Below are 23,968 nucleotides of genomic sequence, written 5' to 3' on the forward strand. Positions count from 1 at the left end.
TTGTACCATTTATTCTGTAATATTTTGAGCAGGTCATTCCTAACTCTGGAATTAAGAGAGATGGGTGGCTTTTCCCATTGTAATGGTGTGGTTTAAATGATGTTTCAATAAAATCTACCACTGTTTCTTTAGGAAGACACACAAACAAGAAGCAGGATGATGGACTCTTCATGGAACACAGCTTCCAGATGTGCGAGCCTCAAGCACCATCCCTCCAGATTTCTGTAAATCCTGCTGGATCTCCTTGGCACCTTTAGGAAGGTACACATGTATTGCTGCAAGTCTGGCCTTGTGCTATTTTGGAAAAGGGTTTTGAAAGCTACACCCAACATTAAGAAGAGATTGATGTAAGAGATTATGATAAATGCACAAAACACTTTCATTTTCTTTATTTTCAATCGATACTGTATGAATACAAAGTTTCTAGAAAGCTACAAAAATTCTACCACTTTATCAAGAAGGCATCAAAATGTGTCACTTTGCAAAGACATGAAAACACCTGCAGTAACCGACACAAAAATAGCATTTTTAGAGTGATGAAATAATTGCACTTAACTGTCATGGATATTAAAGTTATCACACATATGTACCGCGAAAGCTAGAATACATTTTTTTTTTTTACAAAGCACTTTATAAAAAAATTCTCTGCACACAAAACCTATAATTTTCATATTACTATCATACTAAAGATAAATTCACTTTAAAGCCAACACTTAAAACATTTTAAACAAAAAAAAAAGGTACCAGTACCTACACACAGACAATAACAAATACAAGAATACTGTACTGCCAAGAGGTTTGACTGAAACTCCTTTTGAAAGCTTCTGCAAATATGTTAAGAAAACATTGGAGAACATTCAGTTTTTTCCAAGAGCCTTCCCTCACTGTCTAACCTAGAGGTACTTTATCATCAAAAGGCAAGTTCTACATCAAAAGTTACCAGCAGCAGTACAATATTAAAGTAACCACTGACCATATATGAATATGCTTAAGTCACAAACCCATTTTATACACATTACACAAATAAACATAAAGTGAGAATTCCATTAAGTCATTTACAAATGTGAACAAATGCACATGGCAAAAAAACCCCAAAACAAAACAAAAACCCAACCTGTTTTACATAAAATGCACTGAAGAATTAAAGGCTATTCAGGTTTTCAATGTTATAAAATTCTTTTGTCTTTTTTTTTTTTTTTTTCAGGCACATATTGTATTTTTTGTCTGCAGTCGTGAGCCTGAATCAGAGGCCCATAAAACAAAACAAAACAAAAACAAAAACACATATTCTGTAAGGAGGTAACAGGGATCCATCTCCTTTTAGTCAACTGAGTGCATTTAAGATTTAATTTACACACTAAAACTAATTACATGATCTCAGCAAGAATGACCTGAAAAGTTAAAGGATGAAGATGTCCAGAGTGTTTCTTATACTTTGACTTATCCAGCCTCAATCTTTCTTAGGGGGGCTAAACATCTCGTTATGAAAGATAAGAGGGGGAAAGGAGATCATCCTGAGCAAAGGACAAAGCCGGGCTCTACTCCCCACATCCGCCGCGCGCCCGGGCACGTGTATCCTCATGGGAAAAGGAAAGGGGGGACAACAACAGGGCTCTCAGTGTGACTGACTGAGTGCTCCAGGAAAACTCCCAGGGGAGCTGCTTCGGACAGCAGGCATGCCCCAGGACTCGCAGTGGGAAAATAAATAGATACGGATTAGCACGTCAAATGTCGTATCTGCCTCGGACTGGCCAGTTACTTACATTCAACATTAATGTACACCCTTCATTATTCCCAATAGCCCATCCCATGGGGTTCCACGGGAGAAGCTACTGCCAAACTGAGCTGCAGCTGTGGTGGAGGGGGAAAGTGAGAAACAGGCATTAGATCTGCAATTCCTTCAAAATAGTGGTGCAGTACCTAAACAAAATCAGTCTGGAATTCAAGTAAGTAAAACTACATTTGTGAGTAGTAATTTTTAACAGCCCCAAATGGTACCATTATGCTTGTTTGAATGAGACAGGTGTAGTTTATCACAAACATTGACTAGCACAGCCAAAATGTTTGGCAATAACTGAAAAAATGTGTTCTGCCTGTGGGCCAAAAGTGTCTTTGCCCTACCTCAGTCTCATTGAGTTCAACAGGATTACTTGTCTTCTAGAGGTAAGTGAGATTTAGACCTTGAAGGAATAACAAAAATAATATTTTAGAGAAAGGGAATTTGAATTATCACAATATTTACCACACAGTGTCACAATATTTCTCTATATAAAAAGTTAATCTTAGTTTTCATCAAATACTTTAAAAATCAAGTTAAAATTGTATTCACAACTATATAATCCCTCTGACAGCTTTTGGTTTTGCTGATATTTGTTCCTTTTAAAATTGTTAAAATGTTGCTCCTCTTCCCATCGATTTCAGTTGTAGTGGAGAGTATGGCCCCCGTTCACAGAAGGTATCAAATAAAGACATATTATTAAGAGGAGCTAATTTTTTTGTTTGTTTTTTTTCCAAGACATCATTTGGGAGGAAAACAAAACAACCCTGTGTTCTGAGTCGTGCTGGCCAGAGTTTCTCTACCAGCACCTTCATCCACAAGGCTCACACTCAGCGTTTCAATGCTTAAACCCACACAATTGCATTTACCCTCGCTATGCTCAGCTCTCCATGTTCGTCTTGTTTTATGTATCTGACCTTCAGCGTGCACAACTTTGTAAACAAAATCTTCTGTCTAAACAAAGAATCTTCACAGATACCAAAATATTGTTAGAGGAGATCAATGAAGCCATATTTGTCCACTGAAATTCTGTAGGATACGGATCTCTCATTATGCAGACGCGTGATTGGATGAAGAGAATATAAATGCGAATATTTTCATTTTTATATCACAGACGAATCAGTTGCTGGTTTGCAATGCTGTCAGAAATGGCAAACAGTAGATTTTTCTCCAGCAGGCTGATCATTAGCAAAATCCCTTTGCTATGAATGGTGCTCTTTTGTGAATGGAGGCCTGTAGATTCAACCTATTCCAATAAACCAAAGGCATTACGGTGATAACTAAATATTTTTGGTCTCTCTACAAATTGTCATTATTATGGCAGCACTTTTCTAAGCTGGAATTTCAAACCAAAGGCACTTTCATGCTAGAGTGCAGAAGAGTCACAATTAATTATTTGGTCATGAAATTTAAGAAGGCAGCATTTATTAATACGATTCACTTTTCAGGGAGAACTAGGAGTCTGTAACCTTTCCTTTTGGTATAGGCATTTCACTGCAATGGGACTGACTTGTACAGACAGCTGGTTTAGACCAAGCAGTCATAGAGCGTTTTTGTGGGGAAAAATACGGATATTTTAAAAATGGAACCAATTAATAAAACAATGTATAAAATTTAATGTTAAGAGGCTAAAGGTACTTCTAATATAATGCTAAGGCACTGCATATTGTAATGCTTTGGCAGCTCTCAATTAAAAGGTTCCTACAAAAAAGTAACAGTAACAAGATAAGTACTTCCAGCTTACAAAAGAGCTCACAGTTTACAGGCAGCCTGTTGGACTACACACCCCACACTCAACAGTTGAAGGATTAAGGCTTTTAAGAATTAACATATACAGGGTATGGATCATTTACAGAAATGTAAAGAAAAGACGATGGAAGTAGTTTCCCTAATATTACATATGTGAACACCAATAAACATTGTGACTGTTTATACCCTATAGTTATGGCATATGTAGTGTGCCAGATCCTATTAAAAAAAAAACTGTACCTGGTTTTGCACATTGACTCACATACTTTATATGCCTTAAAGAGTTTGCTTGTTATTAAACAAAAAAATTAAAAAAAAAAAAAACACCAAACCCACAATTCAAACCCTAAATAAAAGACAACTTTAGAACAAAAAACAAAAAGTAGTTTTTGACTTGTAACACCAAGTGCTTAGAATAAAGGGCTACCGTTAGGCTGTTACAATGCAGTGCTTTTCCTGATGTGATGGTTAGTGTTAAAAATGAACGTTAAAAGAGACCTTGCCATGGACACATTTCTCTGTTCACTTCGCAGAGTATAAACTGAAAGATCATCAGCCCTAATATCCACAGCTAGACATCACAGCAACCATCCACCTCATGGAGTCAGATCAGGCTGAGGGACTAAAGCACCCTCCCTTCCCCTTGGTGATGTTTGCACCCTCCTCGAAACCGAGACCTCTCCAGTGTTCGGGATGATGATGGTCTGACCCACTACCTTGCCTAGGCTCTGTTCTAGTCCAGACATTTCAACAGTGGGCAATTCCAACAGAAAGGACTATGCAGGGATCTAATTTAAAGAAAAAATAAGACTTGCTTGTTTGAAGACTACAGCAGTGTGCCTGGGAGTAAATTCCCTGCTTGAATTGTGCATGGGAGCGTTTCGTAAAGGGCAGGGAGGAGGGGCCTGCAAAACGTGAACTTTGATTCAGGACTGCCAAAACCTTTCCTAAGAACCATCTCTGCTGATAAGTCGTCACTGATCTTTAAGGTGGCTTGTGCTTGGTCAGGCAGCCCTCAGCCTTTCAGACAAATGTTTTGCCTGAGAACCCTCTGCTGGCCCAGCACCTGCCCAAACAACTTCGGCTTGGGCAACGAGAGGCAGCGGGAGGAGAGGAACTGAGCAACGCCCTCTGTGCTGAACGGGAGGGATGAGGCTGCTGCTCTCACGTGTGGGGACCTCAGGCAATCACTCACACCCACAGCTGTGGTTCGAAGCCTTACAGTGTTAAAATATCTCCAGCTGTACTTCACTTCTTGGAGTCTTCCCTGAATTTATCAGAAGGACGAATACTACCACCACATCCAAGAGGACAGCAGACCCCATGTGGTAGGTGTGTGTTTGTTTCAGAGAAGGTCTTTGCCAGACCTGGAGAGACAACTGGGAGAGGTGTAAGAGCACCATGATTAAGAGGAAAAGGAGGAAAAAAATAAAATTCCCCGCTTTCCAATCTTTCCCGATGTTGGTTGTGATTTTCTAGCGTCTCACAGATATTAAAGCTGCTGATCCTTTCAGAGGTGTACACACTCTTCTTTCAAACACATCAGTGTTTTGCTTTCTGTTTGCGAATGGCTTGATGCTGTCACCATGTCAGTTGTTTCCGTTCATCTCTTAATTTCAGAGTTGCAAGTTTTTTGCTCATCTTATTAGAAAACATAGTTGTCCATATAAAATATAACCGCACACACGAGACTACATATAATGCAAGTCTAAATCTTCAGTATTTACCTACTTATTGCAAAATGAGCCATCTTTTTCATTAAATAATCAAATTTTCATATTAGTACAATACAACTTTATACTCTTTTAAAATACACTAGATATGTTAGGGGTAAGGGATGATGTTTTCTTTCTCTGCAATACCTGTTTGAAAGTTTAATGGATTAGAAGATTAGTTTTAGCGTTGAGAAAAAAATACAAAATTTGCCTAATTTTAGGACCTGTCTGTTTCTATCAGGCATTTCTTAAGGCTATATTTTTCATTTGGTTTCAAACAGAAAAATGTTTCATTTTAAAAAATAATTTAGTGAATTACATTCGTCCATATCTTCCACCCTAATTAGTTACAAAGATAATTCTATAAAGATTATTAACTTTGTGTACTCATTTACAGTTATAGCTAAAGATTCATTTCAATTTCACTTGCATTGTAAAACAAGTATTTCATGTTGGAAAAAAACCCAAAATAAATTCTTATAAATGCTGTCAGTTTTTCCCCATGGCAAATGCTCTGTCATACGTTTTTCTATCAGAATTAAAAATAGGCCTCCACAGACAGAGGCGTTAGGTTCTTAAATACAGTCTTCCCAAAGAACTGTGGTTTACAAATTTGAAGAACACTTAGTTTTAGAAATAATTTTTACAACTGTACCAGAATTTCACAGCTACAATTATATATGAACACATTAAAAATGACTTCACTAAAACAGGATTTAGAAAAATGTGGGTGAAAGTTGGGCCAGAGGCACTGCCACTTAGTGTTGAGGTTTACAGTCTGTGTTTTGAAAAAGAAGTGAAATGAAGTGTATATATAAATAACTGCTCAGTCCTTTACAAGCCTGTAGATGTGATGCTGTGCTCCGTGTTCGCTGTTCGACACTTCAAATACACAAGCCATGCAGAGCAGGGTTTCTTGTGTATCCCTGTTTGTCACCACCTGTGTGGGGGAAAGAAGAGGCAGACGGAGCATTACACATCTGGAAACAGCAGGCCTGAAACAAGAAGTGACCGGTGTCACCTCGGTCCTGCCCCAATCCCGCGGCAGCAGCCAAGGCAGCATGGCTCTAAGAGCTTGGCTGAGGTGCCACCACAGAGCAACAGGGAAAGCAAGCTGGGTCACTGGATGAAACTGGCTTAAAGGCCACTACATGGACCATTCTCTGTGTTTTAGGTCACCTGTTGGGCGTTTGCTGCCTTTTTTCCCTGCCCAAGAACTAATAATGCCACTAACATCTGCAGCATTGTAACCGAGCCCCAGTAAGGACACATCAGATGAACGCGATGGTTCAAAGTTACTGCCTCAGGCTCTCTTCAAATCCCAGATTTGAATGGAAAAAAGGAAGAAGTAAGCTGAAACTTGTGGAACATAACAAAGATGTTTGTTCACGCTCACAGCCAGCTGAGCCTTTTCATCCTGAGCGTCTACAGCGTCCAATTCCAAGAGAATTATTCTGAAGTCAGTGGGACAGTTTCTTTGGTAAGCAACATGACTAAGGCATTTGGAAACTGGCTTTCTATGTTACAAGCTGAGCAAGCCATACAAAGCCTGAGAGTATCTTAGAAGTGGAAAAATAAAAAGCCAGTCCATACCAATAAAATTGTGAAGTTTTCCAAGACGCTGTTCATCATGTATTTCTCTGGTAAATGCTTCAGCTTGTGTATGAAGTTGATCATATATTCACACATTGGAGAGCGGTTTATCCTGTACACGAACCGGCCATTCTCAAACCTTGCATATTCAGTCTAAAAAAACATAAAGAGCATTTAGAATGTGATAACTCAGAAATAGCAAAGAAGTGACCACTAAATATGTCCTTCTCTTTTTTTTGTGTAGACAGGAAAAAGAGAAAGCGGCTCAGACACACATTTGCCTGTTCTCTGACTCCCTCCCCGAGCTATGCAATACCCTGCTAAAAATTCAGGGGCCCTTGATTATCAAAAATTATACTATCACTACTTGTTCTCCAACGTGGAAATTAACAAATTGAACAGATGAGGATTATAAAGTCCCAAATTGAGTAAGAATGAATTGAGCCAAAAACTGTGATAAGGTGATTTTACAGGAGTTTTGAGGTGCCTGTCTGCAAAGGGAACAGTAAAATTAAGCTTATGTATTTATGCTTAAGTGCTCACATACAAACATAGATCTATTATTGCATGCTTTAATAGGCAATTTAGGAACTCCAGAAAGATGCAGGACTGCAGCTGGAAGAAAACCAGACTGACTTCGATTCCCAAAGGAGGGCAAGGCTGTGACTCTCGGACTGCTGCTGTCCAGCTACCAATTCCTCAGATGAGCTACTCAGTGGTTTATGAGGATTTTTGACTTTCTCTAAGCTTGGAATATAAGAAATTATTAAAACCTCTTTTTTATGGTTAGAAAACGTATTTGGTATAAGAAGGACATAAACAATGACCAGGACATCTGTAAAGGCTCAACCTTCAGCTCTAGGCTAAAATTCCCCCACTAAAACTGTTTTGTACATGACAGATGTGGGTCTGGGGCTTAGTCCCCAGCTGCAGTATCAACCAGCCAGAGACCTGACCATGCCATACAGGTCTGTGCTTAGGAAAGGTAAAAAATAAATAAAGGCACATATCCCATCACATCACCCACCTCTACTTTTTCTACTACTTGCTTTCCAAATGAGCAGACTTTGGTGGAGCAGGTGATTGTCATGTTTTCTGAGCTCTCATACTGACTGGTGACTCCGTAAAACGCTCCTGTATCATCTTGGATGTTGCAGTTTAAGTCAGCCTGTGGGGAAAAAGGAATGGATGGTGAAGATTTGATTTTTCATTTGACAGTGGGAATAGCATAAGCTGTCATTAGCTCACCATTCTTTTCAGAAGTAAGGGGGGAGCTTAATGGTGATGACAGTGACAGTGGAAAAAGTCTGTCAGGGAAGCAGCGGCCTAATTGTTGCAGTAAAAACCTGAGGACATCAGCAATTTAATCAAACTTTAAACAATAAAAGATGACCCAGTATTTCTGTGGGCTACAGGTGACGTTCTTGTCTGGCAGATAGCTGATGAAAACCCTGGAGCAAAGGAATGATCACCTGCAAGAAGCGTGGCTCCAGAGCCAACCCCTCTGAAGTGAACCTGCCTTGCAGTCTCAAATTCAGCTGAGCCACCCCACTTCAGAGAGGCCACAGCTCACTTTCTCCTTTTCCTTTCTTAAAGCAATGAAATCCCCATGGCAGAGGGAGACAGCTGGGCACCACAGGATCGATCTCTGATAAGACTCTGCCGGGCCATATGGCATTGATTCAGCAAAATACTCGACTTCACAGAGCAGTCTGACACAACCCCAGGCTCCCCGTGTGCACAGAGCCATGCCCACCACCAGCAAATACTGCTGGAAGGATTTGCTGGCTTCCAGCATTTCTCTGCAGCCTCAATAACCATCCAGCTGCCTTTGATATGCAGCATCAGAGACCGAGACTCACAGGATCAAGCGAGGAACAGCGCTACCTTCAATTATTCATGTCCGAATCCAAGTCCTGTGCACAGCAGGATTAATTTGGCTACAAAGCAACCACACAGGTCACCTGCTGAATCCGGCCTCCCCGGGCCTGCAGCAGTGCTGGAGCTGTTCTGCCACTCTGCTCTTTGACATCATGGATCCATTTTCAAAAGCCCTCCATTTAAAAGCACGCTAATATGGATACAGGCAGAGTCTAGGGACATGCCCAGCTGGATTTGTTGATTCAGGCATTAGCTCTGCTGACATCTTTGATGCCCAAGGAGAGGGTGGGCAGGGTTTTCCTTTCATGTGGAAATAGCTGATCTGCTACTGCAGCATGACAGCTAAGAATCACCTGAATTTGCAAGTTATGCCGAGGTGAGCATTTTAGCAGGGAAATGAACTTCTGCAGCTGTTTCACTTGCAAGTCTAGCTCTGCTTGGTTCTATTCCTAATACAGAAATGGAACACAAAATACTTGACAGATACTTTCGTGTTTACCCTTGGACTTTTTAAAAACCCTGTTTACAGGAATGCTTACCTATGCCCCATCCCTGGAAGTGTTCAAGGCCAGGGTAGATGGGGCTTTGAGCAACCGGGTCCCCATGACAGGAGAGTTGGAAATAGATGATATCTAAGGTTCCTTATGACCAAACCATTCTACGATTCTAGTGTGGAGCACTCACCATAGTTCAGGTGATTTGTAACTGCTATTTAATTTTTAACTTGGCAACAACTCATTAATCCTCCTTAGTGTCTGCAGTCCTTATTTGTGGTACGGCCTTCTGAGGCAATATTCTGATAATAGCACACACTGAGCTAGTCTGTGGTACAGAGAAGACACAGGTCTAAGGTTACTTGGGGCTGGCTTTGTAAATTAATCAGTGGAGCAGCCTCCTGAGGTTTGTACTCAGTAACACAAACAGCCCCACAGTCACGTATTTTGCATAAGAGGAAGAAATCCTATCGCTGTTGCACCTTGTTTCTTGCACCTGCTTTGCATGAGGTCAGCAGTTAATGTTTAATGTGCATCTAAAGCAGGGCTGTCACAGGGAGCTGTAAGGAATTGCTCAGAGCTGGTAGTAAATAAGCAATTTGCCATCACAGCTGGCCTGCAACTGAAACATGGCAAGCATCTAAACACAGCAAACTGCAGCAGCCATCGGCCACACCACCACTGCTCCACCAGAAGAATTCGGATTTCTGATAGAACAATTGCACTGCTGTAATTAATGGTAATAATAATAATAGAAGTAATCTCTTCAAATGCAATTATTCCTGCTGCTACCACAATTGCAGTGTTACTAGCAAAACATTTTCTCTCCTTTCGAGAGCAAAATATTTAGGAAATCATAACTAAACCACCCCTCACAATTTCACGTTGTCAAAAGGCAACTGCCACAGACCTTGCTTTTCAAACTCCAATAACAAATGTTTAGAGAGTTAAAAAAGGATAACTTTTTATCTGCTGACTCCTGATTTTGAAGCCCACTGAAAAAAAACATCTAACTGTTGTATTTACATGCTGACACTTAACCTGGAAAAGTAACACATGTGGCCATCTGGCACCCTGTTGTTCACTCCCACAGCTCTTCCAGCTCTTGTGAAATCACCGGGAGGACTGTGTACACAAAACATCCAGGCTGGGGCCTGATGTTTCAATGAGGGACACTTGAAACTATCACTCAATTGTCATGATTGATGCAATCACAACATGGTTGCAAAAGTCCCATGATGATCATATAGATGAGAATTATCTTCATTTACTTGTTTGCTCTTCAATTTTTTTAATTTTTTTTTTTTTTTTTTTGAGTCTAGCCCACAATAAAGGTATTTTCAAGGAAGGACAGAATTCTCTTCGTAAACAGTTTTCATGTTCAAATAATTACAGATTGCTGAGAGCTGAAGCTTTAAGACTCTTCAAAAAAGTCTAACACCAACCAACATTAAAAAGTCATAGGAGTTGGCAAGCAAATGCTCTTGAAAGAAGGCTTCACCAATGCCTCTTTTAGTACTGTAACAGTTGTCTTAAGGACTTAAGTGTATTATTATGGCTTAAATAGTAAGGGATTTGTCTGAACATATACAGCTAAAAGCTAAATTGTATTTCTTAAACTGATGAAATTAAAATAAATTTTTTGCTGGTTTTCTCCTTCTCCAAAAGGTTATGAAAAAAAAAAAAAGAGAAGGCTACCTATGTGGCTGTGAGAGTTGTAGATGTGGGAATAAGGAGATGTGTTATAAATGAATGTCCTGGTATTCAGCTTTAGCTCCTTACCACTGTATTGATTCCAGGGCTTGTGTCTACATTTTAGAAGGGATGTTGGAAAATTGGAAAGTATTCAGCAAAGAGTTACAAGAATGATTTCAGGTCTGGAAAACATCCTTTGTAGTGAATGACTAATGAAACTCCATCTACTTACTTTTTCCAAGGGAAGTTTTTCCACAACCTTGTCATAGCCTACAAGTTGCTACATGGGGAAGAGTCTTCTCCTAGATTAAATCTTGCAGAAAAGGACATTAAAAGGCAGAAAGCTAAAGCTAAGCAAAAGCAAAATGAGAAACAAGGCAGGGGCTGGTAACCCTGATGGCAATGGAACGCTGGCATAATTCTCAGATGAGGAGAAATCACCATTACCTGGGGTCTTTTTTAACCAACTGAATATCTGACAGGGATGCTCTGGTTCAAGTAGGCTTGGTATTGTCCAGTGGCAAACATTACTTAGCAAAGATCACTGCCTATGTTACATGAGAGGCAAGAGCACATAAATATAAGAACAACAAAACTGAAATACAAAAATTTATCGTATTAGTCTTCTCCTTATAATTTCCTATTTCAATGATCCTTGTGAAAAACATGACAACAGGCAAGCCTTTGGGGTGCTGCTACCAGCTCTGGTGCATTATTTCCATGGTGCTCTGTCTCCAGCTGTTCTCCTGCACTCAGACACAGACTGCAAGGCTTCCTGGGCTGTAAAACAGCTTTCCCTCCTGTATGGCTTCTCAGGCAGCTGTGCTCTGGGCTCCAGGCACTGGGGTTGGGGAGCACTCTTGCTGCCTGTACAGATAACTTTTTGAATGGTGACTTCAAATATATTGGCATGAGTTCAAATATTAGGGCATTTAAAACATTGTGGGATGATCACGTGTGATGAACAGGAGTCCATTTACTCACTGAGTTTTAAAGATCAACGCAATTTAGGGGCGAGAAGATCCCAAACCACAAATGGAATTTTAAATTTTTTTTTCTTTACTTTCAAGAGTAGAACTCTAATTGAGATTTATTTCTGAGCACTGAGTTTCATACTAGCTGAATGCACTTGGAGGCGGGAGAGGCACTCAGCTTTTTGGCACCCTATCTCCAGTGTAAGAGCATGATTAATTCATTAATAAAGCAGAGCTTGTCAATGGGTAGCACTGGAAATACTACATATTAAGAGCACCAAGTGTTTGATACACTGAATGAAGAAGCCTCTGCCTATGTGCTGGAGGAAACACCTAAACAGAGCTGGCTGCAAACAAAATAAAGAGTAAAAATAAATCAAAAAACCATCTTCCCATTCCTTTCCCAAGAGCTCTTGGGCTCTGTGCTACAGGCAGGGGCAGAGGGTAGAGCACTTGTGTAATAATAACAGCTTTGGCTACCAAAAAAGCAACTCCAGCAAAAATTGCTGAGAAGAGTCTAAATCCATCCTGCTGAGTAGAAGGAAAACAGCACCTACTGGAAACAGTGGGAGTTGGGGAGGGCCAGAACAGCTTGCACTGGCACTCAGCAGTTAACATTAAGCACATCAGGTCACTTATTAACAACATATAGGTTTGAGCAAATGCTGACTGCAGGGAGGTGTGTTACTCATAGACCGCATCGTGCCTCTCCTCCTCCTCTGCAAAGCACCCCCAAAGAGCAGGGATTCCAAATTGTGAAGCAATTTTTTCCAACGGGAGCATCTGGGCCGTTGGCACGTCCCTGTGCAGCTCAGGAATTGTGTCCAGGTCTGCCACATGGTTGGGCTTGTGATGGACAGGCCAAGCTGCTCCAGCTTCCCAGCCCCTTCCACTCATCATCCAGCCCCCGCATCAGCCTGCACAGGGCTCCTCCTCAGCACCACGTGAGGCCCCTGTGCCTAGAGGGCTCTGGTGGGGAAAAGCAAATGGATGTCTGCTTTCTTCCATACCTAATTTGTTTTGCATACATTTGCATGCTGGCCATAGAGCCATTCACACTACGGGTCCCATTTGTGAGCTGCAGATCATTTGCCAGTCAAGCTGGCGAGTGTGTGTGTGTGCGTCTGCGTGTGCGTAGGGAACTCCAAGAGTCTGGATTATGCAATATAAATTACATGTAAAAATAGAAAGAAAAACAAAACAACAAAAAAAGGGCAGTAGCTGCAATTGTGCATGTGTGAATGAAGGGCACAAAGAATCTCTGCACCTTTTAAGAGGGTTGGAGGCACATGGGGATAAATTCAGGAGGGGGTGGGAGGAGACCACAGGCACAAGCCATTTCTGAACACTGATTACATGGGTAAATTGTTTGTTCCAGTGCATCACAAAGAGAAGGAGCATTATTTTTCATGCCACAGCTGTTTTGAATAAGAATAGGAATAAACTTAACTATCCTCCTCATGTTACTTACCACTAATTATGGCATATATTTACATCTATAAAACAGTGAAATTTTGGGAGACATAATTTAATGCCCCTTTATTGTGTAGATTCCTTTATTTCCATCCCACATTTGAATTTCAAAAATGTTTAGGACTTCAAAGCATCTTTAAAAGCTTGCCCTAATTATAATATGCATTACTTTCTAAAACTCCTAGTTTGCATTGCAGATTCCTGCAAATAGAGGCATTCATTTTAAACATCAATTAATATCATCCACGCATCTTCAGATGAGTTTGGGTCTTTGTTTCAGAGTTGCAGTGAGCTCTGACTAAGCTTTTCTCAGTTAGAAGAATCATTCAAGCTACTGCAAACATTTAAAATTAAGCCAGTGGATCAGATCCATAGAAAGCCCGACAGGCCAACACTAATTTGTATCAGTTGGTTTTTTCCTATGTCACCAATGAGAAAACATCCCTCTTCCTTTCAGAAATATTTTCTTCCCAAATGTGTCCCTGTAGCTGCAGAAACCAGTTCAGGTTGGCACAGAGCATTTGGCAGTGTGAGAGACACAAAATCCCAGCATGTTATTATTGCAAGGTGGGCTTACACCAGCATTAAGGATCCCAATGGAGGCAGGACCCACTGCAAAGTGCTGTAGGTTCCATGGAAAAGTCATGAAAAATTTGCCTCAAAATTTACAGCTGGGGGTTGAAGCAAAACCTGAGAGAGAAATAACAAACCTACAGCAGCAGAATTTAGTCTAGGAGGCCTAAGTGCATGGTTTAGAATTACAGTATTTAAGAATAGTAGTGGGCAGTCAATCAGTGGGAGAAGCATTAGATATGAACACAAGTAGAACTTCAACCAATAAAAGAAACCAGTACAGGCACCCTGGGTTGACTTAGCTTTTGGACAGGCTAATTGGAACTTCAAAGAGCAGAAAACTTTGGGGCTATTTCCAAGTCACAAAACCAGTTTAAATACAAACTAACCACCAGGAACATTGATCCTACTCAGATTAAGGTTAGATGGCATGAATCATACCTGGCTGTTTTACACAGATTGGGTTTAGCACCATAAGGTGAGAGAAGCAGGATTGTGCACTCAACTTGCAGCCAGGGAAAGGTTCCCTCTGCAGATATTCTCCAGCCTTCCCTGAACTCTGCATCAGTGTTCCAGGACAGCTTTTATATTTGTTTGGAGCATTGATTTCTGTTTTAATTCTATAGCCCTGTAATCTCCAGTCTCATATCCCTGTCACACAAACTTCCTGTGCCACATCATTAGCACATTGTTCCTTATTTACAACATACCAAGTAAAACTCCCTCAATTATTGTAGAAGTCTGGCTTCTGTGGGAATTTCCCTGAACTCTGTGGTTCCCAGTGACTGCCTGGGATAAAGGAGAGGAACAGAGTCATTGCATTCCTGGTGCAAGACCAGGACCAGGGAATTGCATTGCAGGGCTGTAAGGTTGGTTATTTGAGGTGGTGTAGGAAGAGGAGTCTCTTCCTTTTGTACCTCCTGCACTGTGAGGTAGGAAGAGGCCCAAAAGTGTGACATCCAGATGTTTCACCAGGAGTGGGGCCAGAAGCTCATCCATTCCCAGCATCAGGTTGTGTTTCCCATGAGATACAATCTGCACGAACCAAAAAAGCTCTGCAAAGCAAAGCAAACTTTGCTTTGTACTCCATCCCGGTGCTGCCTTGCTAAGTCAACTCCACAACTGCCAAATGTCTTCCTGCAAGATCTCAGACCTTTCCCTCCCACTTTTTTTGTAATCAGACCTTATTACCGAAACCAGGACAACAGGGAAAACTGTGCTGCTGAGCAGCCTGAAGCAGAACCAAATGGGAAAGAGCCAGAGGAGTATTCTTTCCAGCTACCAGAGCTCAGCTGCTTTCTGGCTTAGTCATCCTCAGTACAAGTACTCATCTGTGGTCTTCCTGTTTCCCATATATCCGTTCCACAGCGGATTGAACATCTAAACAAAATACCCTCTGTGCTGCCTCCAGTGACATGCTGACTCCCCTTAAATCCATTTGCAGGGCCACCATCCCTTCCAGCATCAAATCCTCACCTTCACTTTCAAGCTTCTCACGTCATGACACTCTCCTGCTTCCTTTCTCTGGCTTGCCTTGACTTCTTTCACTCAGACCCTGCTTTTCTTTCACTGATTCTCCTCAGAGTGCTTTCACACCTGTACTTATTTGCCCAACCAAAATTCACTTTCCTCTTTTACCCACGAAAACAAGGACTGCCACAGTCACCTAGGATGAAGCAGCTTACAGTGCTGAGCAGATGATCGATGGCTGTGTGATAATAAAGGAGGAAGGCAACAGAAAGGCTGGGAAGGGGGAAATGGTAAAATAAATGGTGAGACAATATTAGGACTAAGCAATAACCACACATCATGAACAGAACGTGGAAGGAGGTGAACTTACAGAGTAGGAGGAGGTAGCAGATGATGAGAGAGTAAATACTTATTCAGAACTGGGTATTTAATTCAACCAAAATTAATCTATTCTCATATGACTAAACTGCAGGTTACTTATAGGGTCAAAAACGTTGCCAGCAACCTGTGCCAGCTTTACCCTGGTGACTGTTTGAAGCAGTTTGTTAACACTCCCCATAAAAATGGGAACAGCATCCTTTATTTCTGAAGAAACACCCTACTGGGGTGAAAGAAATAAAAGACAGTGAGCTGACAGTTTAGGATCTAATTCTCATGACTAGTCAGACAGCTATCTTCTGGTTTTCCTATACATATTCCTACATATGTTTAGGGCTGGGGGCCACTGGTGTGAAGTTTATTCCTAGAAGAGTATTCATCATGACTCTTGCAACACTCAAACACTACCTCAGGCACCCTCTCTCTGCCTCACTCACTTGATGACAGAGAAAATCCACTGGTCTATTTTAAGACCATGGCTCAGGAAAGTGTTCTCACCACATTTTTAATGTATAACTCAGAAGGATGTTAGCACTGTATGTTTTTTAATCTCTAAGCTAATACAGCACAAAATTGCATTAAAAGGCCATTATGTTGGAAGGCACGGTGAGGTTAGGAAATGTTGGATTGAAGTTGCCTGCACATCCTGACTGCTGAACTGTATCATGTCACAGGCTTCAGCTACACAACTGCACACTCACCCTCTGAGCAGCTACAGAACATTTCTTTGTCTTTGCTGTTCATTGTGGCCCATTCCCTGCTTCCTGAACACTGCTCAGAACCTGTGCTGAACACAGAATTATGCATTTTATAGAGCCTTTTTTCATGGCATCACTTTGAGACCCTATAAACAGCCATGAGCCTGATTTGTCAGTGACCACCTGGTGTGAAGGGCTGGTATCACCCCCACGTTACAGATGTGGGACGGAGACAGGAGTGTTAAATGTGTGCACTTCTTGGAGGAGACAAAGCAGAGAAGGCTGGCACTCGAGTTTTCAAATTCAGGAGTATAACACAGACCTCAGTGATTCAAAGAAGGTCTCTACTGGCTTTAGGTATACCTTTGAGCATTCAGCATGCCTGAAAATCAATTTCCACATGGAGAAAAAGAAGAACATACAATACATCAATTACCATATCACAAATCTCTGCTGCGTCCACGTCTAGTATAAAGTCTGAGGCTTATTATTCTCTGTGGGAAATGAGAACAGGCATGTGAGGTGACATTCATTTCTGCCAGTGGGTTTTGCAAGTATTTATTATGGGGAGTGGATTGGAGAGATGATGGTCCTCAGCTGAAGCCAAATTTCACAAGAAAATGTATTCAGTGGTCACAGACCCTTAACTCTGAGCTCTGCTCCTCTGCAGCCAGATTTCTCCTACTGTTACCTTTGTCCTATTCCCACCTCTCAGAAACCTTTTTTGCTGTACTTCATCCCTGTGTTTCCCTGCAGGCTCCTTATCCCAAATGCTCCTTCTTCCCACTGCCTCCCTCTTTTTGACTCCACATTCTCACCTGCCTGTTCCAGGTCACGCTCTCAGCTCCCACTCCTTTGCTGTCTCCTCTATCTGGCCCTTTGCTGAGCCAGCCCTCAAATACTTGGTCTACAGCTCCCAGACCCAGTTTTAAGCCCCGTGAATTTCTCAATGGATTTCTTTTGCAGTCCAGCACAGCTCCTGCTCAGTGGCTTAGTCCTTCTACATCCAGATTTGAGAAAAAAAGTTTCCCTTATTCCATTTTCCACTATTAAATCTGGTGGCACAGAAACTCTTTGAAAGATATGAAGCCTGGGGGATTTACAAGGTGCAGGGTATCTCAAATCCCATAGATAAACGCCAGCAAATCTGATCATAAGCAGTGGTTCCAGATCAACCTTTTCTGGCTTCAGCCTCAATCTGTCCACCCTGTAATTAAACCCTGAATATGCCCCTTTTACTGAGATTTTAAAAGAAAAATTTAAAATCCTTAGATGATAACTACTGCTATGAAAAGGAGTATACCACCAAAAAAAGTACTCTAACAAATTAGTGAGTATAAAAAGCTTTAGTATAAGCATGAGGTTCAGCCTGCAGATTTGCTGATCCTTTTGGGTGAACCTTTTAGCAGTTTAGGGGGGACTTGGATAATGATTGGACTCAATGATCCTAGAGGCCTTTTCCAACCTAAATGATTTTATTATTTGATTATTATATCGCTAACAGGAGATTTTGTAAATACAATAAGAAAAAAACTGACGTATCAGTGAAATTTATCATGACTAGATCAATACACAGCATCCCAGCCCTCCATTCTAATTAATTTTTTCACCCTTGCTCTGATATGGTAAGTTTTGGAGCAGAGTCCTGTGGCTGACTAACAAAAAGGCAAGTAGAAATGTGCTTCAAGAAAACCCCGGCACGCTCCCAGGCTCACAGTCGTCTCAGTTCCCATCCTGCTTGGTCTCTCTTCACAAGCACGGGCTGATGGCAGGACTGATCCTTGCACTACCTGCACTTGGCAGAAGCTGCACCTCGGAAACACCCAAAAGCAGGCTCCACTGCCGTGTCTTCCCTGCTTTTCCTTGGACCACTAGATGGCAGTTCCCCATCTCCAAAAGGGGGCTCCCGGTACCTGTTGGCTCCTGCCCAGCAGCTGCATAGTCAGACAGAGCTGAGGCAGAGCTGAGGCACATCTGCCTCTGCTGCTCTGACTTCTGGGGAGCTGTCAGCAGGAGTGGCCCCGGGCCAGCGTCCCACCTGAAGGGAGAACAGCTTTGCACTCGTGCACGACAACAGAGGGAATTTCCACAGGCACCCCAAGGGTGCTGAACACCACACACAGCCCTCGTCGACAGGAGGGGTCCTCCACGTCTTACTCACCCAGAATTTTACGAGGAAGAAAGCGTTTTGAGGCCCCTTCCCAAAGAGTTCCTTCAGACCGCCCTTCTTTTCAGGAAATTTGTCATAAATCTGACGAATGTCCACCGACTCAAGCAGTGGGTCACTGTAAGAATGGTTGGCGTGTCCAATGTGCACGAAGAGGTGTTTATTGTACTGCAAGGAAGAAACAGGAAAATCAGTGCTGTAGGAGAAGAATAGAGGGTTGTTACGGCAGGGGGCTGCGCTTTGATGGATTAAATGACTCGCACATCGCTCCTGGCACTGGGATTTTCTGCAATATGGTTTCCATGAACAACTTCACTGATTGTGTCACAGACCCTTGTGAACAAGGGTCAACATCAAAAAAACCTGTGTCCCCACTGCAAACCCCAAAGCATGGGCCTCTGCAAGGGGGTTATTTACATTGCAAGACCCAGTGGCAGCACGGTGATAAAGAGCCCTTCACTGAGCATAAAAAGATGAATGTGCTCAGGAGGAAAGCCTATTTCTGCTCCTTTAGACAGTGCCTTTTAATGGCCAGCGTCCTCAGAGCCTGAATTTCTGCTTGTGCCACAGAACCCACTCATGCACACCGCCTGTTTGTCTATCAAAAAGCCCCAAACCTCTATCTGTAGCACATCTCAACAAAAAGAAATAGAAGGGATTTCCTTCTAACTGCAGGATGACAGTAGCAAGAAGGCCAGTTACTTGGTGTTGCTGTTCCTATAGACATTGCCCTCACTGCATGTCCTCCTGTATTTTGACCCATGTAATATCAAAGAGCCCAACTTTTCCCCCTTCCCTTGGGAGCCAGCTCTGTAGATGACCATCCCTGCCAAAACACATTCAGCTTCAATTTCCTATTTCTTAACTGCATCCCATCACACCTCATTATAATCACAGGAATCACCTCGGCTTTCCCGCCTGGGTGAAATCCTTGGCCTGGTGGAGTCCACTCCAAAGGAGTCCAATGTGATCTTTTAGGGGCTGCCATTCCTCCAAGAGAACATTTCAGCACCCGAAATGAAAGTGGAAGGATGAACAGCAAAGACCCTCCACCAGTCAATCAGCACCTCCTGGGGTCATGAAAGCAGAGTGAAGGAGCTCCAGAGTGTCAGGATTAAACACTGGGGGTTTTCACCATGCAGATCACAAAACATTTCCCTAAATCAGTTAAGGGAAAGCTGATATGCAGTCAATGAACACTAGAAAACCCTGTCACATTGAACAGATGCTGTATATAAGGGGCAATTCCCAAAAGCTAGGCACAAATAAAATATTTAAAACCCCAAAGCAAACCTCATTTAAGCTATTTTGTTTACAATGTACCTGCTGAATGAACAAATTGAAGTGACAAATCTAAATGAATTGGGCAAGCACTCAGAGCCTTCCTTCGGTGTGAGCAGAGTCTTCCCTAGCAGATGTCCAAAACTCTGGGGAAAAGGAAATGGACTGCTAGATTTCTCCACTTAGTAAATGAAATTGAAATCTATTAAAAAATCATCTAGCACAGTGAAATCCGAATTTAGAACCAGAGAACACGCATCTGGGTATGAGGCCAAAAATGTGATACAGCCTGTGTTTCTTTGCAGGGTTGTATTTCTTTCTAAATTTTCTGGAAGCAGAAAGGAAAGCGTAACATCTTAGCATTTGCCCAAGCAAAAGAAATGTGGGGATTGTTTCCTCTCAGTCTTGTCTGCTGGAGTTGTTCCAGGTTGTACAAGTAACCACGTTTTTATGGAAACAGAACTGAGGGCTCAGATTCTCCTGTAAATTCTCCTTCTCCCCAAAAGGGTGTCTCTCTCCCAGCCCAAAGATGGCTGTGGAGGGAAGGGGGAAGGGAGAGCTGTATTTTACAGTTTGGCCACTGCAAACTCCCAAGACAATTCACACACTGTACCTTATTCTGCAAGTCAGGCAAATACACAAATTGCTCAGTATCCAAACTCCAGTAACAGCAAACACATTTATAGGGACATGGAGCGTGAAGTCTTACTACTCTTTAAATACAAAAGCAAAGTTGGAGGCAGCTGCAAAGCTGCCACAGTTGTCTGCAGAGCTCGCCAAAGCACCAGATGCTGCTGCAGCAAAATTTCTGAGCGGGTACAGTAGGACAGATGGTATGACATCACCTGACAACATTCTTAGGACAGAAATGTTTATTTTGATATTGCAATGTGTGATTATTTTCTCCTTATGTTGCTGCAATTCCTATGCTAAGTACAATCATTACTAAGCTAATTAGACATGGCATATTTCTGCAAACTAACAAATGATAATGCAATATTGGAGCAGGGTAAATGGATACTGAAATGATCCCTATCGTTTTTAGACAAACACGCTCCACGACAGCTACTGATACATAGATAAAGGCAAAGGAGCAAAGTTTTATGCCTATATTTTTGAGCCCATTAGTGTCTGAAAAGCTTAAAAACATCCTCATTATATTGAGAATTCACTGTTGATTTAGACTGAGTATTCCAGTCATTGAAGTACATTAGTTGCTGAGGAATTTACTCACACTACAGCATTTAAAGGATTTACATCTGGCATCAGGGCAATAATGTGCTTTAGATGCCATAAACCAGCACAAGTCAAATCCTGTATTTTTTAAGTACACAAGTACACAAAAATAGGAGGAACATTTTCAGCTCTGTGTCTGCATTACACGACATGCCCTGGAGATGGCTGCCTCTTAAAGCTGAGCTCCTTCCCTTAAAAAAATTCTAACTATCCAAAGAATGCAGTAAAGCCATGAAATATGACTGTTGTCAAATAATACCACGAGAAAAATTATAATCCACTTAGGAATCTAAAAGAACCAAGACAAATTGCCAATGGCAGGGCATGCAAGCTGGTGCAGAACAAAGACAAACCACCTACATCTGCTTTATCAGCCAGCACATATATTCGTAGCAGCTCCTCACCAATTTTGCACTTATATTCTGACACAACCATACAGACCAGCACGTGGGGGGGGTGAATGGCTCCCCATGCACAGGGTGATGTAGATGCCGAGCAAGGTGGAAGGCAGGTGGCCTGAGAGGGAGCAGCTGTTTCTGTGGGAATGATCTTGCTCACGGGCACAGCACCCTGAGTGCAAGAGTGCTGCACCCTCCTGCTGCACCCAGCCGTGATTTAACCTGCCCAAATCCCACTGACACAGCTGGGAGTCACCTGCCTGACCAGTGATTGTGGTTCTGGGGGGAGCAGGAGCCAGGTGGGATGGGCTGACTGGGACCCAGGCACTGGTGTATCAGCGGTCTGTGTGCAGCTCTAACTGCACCCTGCCCAGCCTCAGCCCTGCTGCCTCGCTGTATCTCGTAAATCTGAAACTCTTTAATTTCCTGCTGATGTAAGAAAATCACTTGGTCTGCCAACAAGTTTTCTTATTTCTACCAAAACACTAGTAACTGAATATTTAATTCCTGCTGCTGCTGTCCTCCACTGAAGCAGATTGGGAGTTATAAACATGACATTTTAGTGCTATAACTGGAGTCTGTACCAACTCCTGTTGTTAAGGTTTTTAACACTTTCCTGTGAAATGTTAATTGAACTTTCTGTGCTGCATGCTATGATACAGCTGCATGGGCAACCAACCTGGTCTTTCATGGACCTCCACACGTTCAGACTCTTGCCTGGATCTGAGCAGGGATTCAATCAGAAATGCAAAGTAAAAGGGGATTTTGGGCAACTTTATGGTTGCAGAAATGTAGAGGTAGGTGATGAGGGAGGGCAGTTCCCTGACCCCTTAATGTTGACCAGCACCTCCCAGCTAGCGCCACAGCAGTCCCAGCATGAAACCGGGACTTGCTGGTTGGGCAAGGTGCTTACACAATATTTCCACCATCTTTTCTGCACAGTGAAGATGCATCCTTCAGTTCTGGCCTGTCTGATTTAAGACCCTTTGGATCCAGTTCCACAAGTGCTGAGTCTTCAGATGGGAAAATTATGCCTGACTGTAGGAAGCTGTCAATAACATTAAGTATTCTGCAAAATCAGGCTCATGCCAAATCAAAGGGGACCCTCAAAATCAGTGGCCCATTCATTCTTTTGCACCTGAACTTCTTGGTTTGTCAATTGTGAGTAATAATGCTCCTTCATCTAAAGCGACTGCACTAGTACATCTGTGAGATGCAAATGGAGGGAATTATTAATTCCATTTGGAAGGGAGGTTAGACAGTGCACAGTGAGCAGGGCACGGGGCCACGCATTTCAACAGCAGAAGAAAACAAACTACTGAATAGTTGCTTATCAAAGAAGGGCCATCTACATCTCCACTGAATGCAGCAGAGGAACAAATAAACACGTGAGCATGTCATTATCTGCTCTCTGCACAGCAGACGCAGGGCGATATTTCCCAACTTCTGAGAGCCTGGCTCTGTAGCCGGGCCAAGCAGTTTTGGGGTGGGTGTAGGGGTGGGGGAAGCTGTTGGATGAGTTGGGGAGATGTGGGGCAGAGGCACAGGCAGGTGCAAAGCCCTTGGGGTGAGCCAGGATGGGTGCTTGGGGCAGGCAGAGTGGGGAATTCACAGCCGCAGCCCACCACAACCACAGCCGACCCCACGTGTCCCTGCACTTTCCATTTTGCTGGGAAATCTCCCCAGCAGCAGTGGGATTTGAGAAAAGGAAGAGAGCTGCATGAAGGCAGCAGTGAGAGCACAGCCAGGCCCCAGCAGCTTTCCACCTGTGGGCTGACTTTGGGGGATAAATGGTGCTGGTCTCCCAACACACCTAACCACGTTCTGGCCGCAGGACCCTCCCTGGGAAGTCCATGTCCTGGCACAGCCGGGCTGGGGAAGCTGGCCTGGGGTTTCCATCATGTCTCCGTGGGGTCCCCCAGGAATCCTGCTGGATGAGAACTCTGCTGCCATGCCACAGTTTCATGACTGGAGCCTGTGCCAATCCTGGACCTCTTTAAAGTGCTTTCTTGGCACTTCTAACTATGGACACTCGAAAATGAACATTTCACAGCATATGACATTTGCACCCCAGGGCCAACATACAGCTCTCCAGCACAGCAAAATAAATGAGCCTTGTGTTTAGCAAAACTTTTTCTGATTCCAGATTAAAAAGACCTCAAATCCTGAGTCTGTGGCTCCGAGACATTCATCCTAATGTGAGTTTGCTTTCTTGTCCTTTCACATCACAAAGACACTAAACCAAGACTTCCTTGTGAGAGAAATGCTGAACTGCTTTTTATACTGTTTACAGGGAGTACAGAAAGGATAAACAATCCTTGCAACAATGGATATTGTTCAAGGATGGAGGGCTTCTTTTGAAAAGATCTCATTTATTTTTCATCACTTAGGTGGTTTGATTAACTTTGGTGAATTT

The 23,968-nt window shown here is 42.5% G+C and overlaps 1 protein-coding gene across 1 annotated transcript in view; it reads right to left on the minus strand.

Annotated features, from left to right (window-relative positions):
- Window positions 1–387: 387 nt before the first annotated feature.
- The window catches only part of TEAD1 (TEA domain transcription factor 1), a 30,855-nt gene continuing 7,274 nt past the window's right edge, over window positions 388–23,968 (minus strand). Inside the window, exons 5-8 of the mRNA XM_082283587.1 lie at window positions 18,632–18,805; window positions 7,862–8,002; window positions 6,835–6,987; window positions 388–6,181 (exon numbers count right to left, since the gene is read on the minus strand). Coding sequence (XP_082139713.1) covers window positions 6,068–6,181; window positions 6,835–6,987; window positions 7,862–8,002; window positions 18,632–18,805 — 582 coding nt within the window. The 3' untranslated portion in view covers window positions 388–6,067. The remainder of the gene's footprint in view (window positions 6,182–6,834; window positions 6,988–7,861; window positions 8,003–18,631; window positions 18,806–23,968) is intronic.

Source organism: Coloeus monedula (genome assembly GCF_965178545.1).
Source record: "Coloeus monedula genome assembly, chromosome: 6".
Taxonomy (NCBI): domain Eukaryota; kingdom Metazoa; phylum Chordata; class Aves; order Passeriformes; family Corvidae; genus Coloeus; species Coloeus monedula.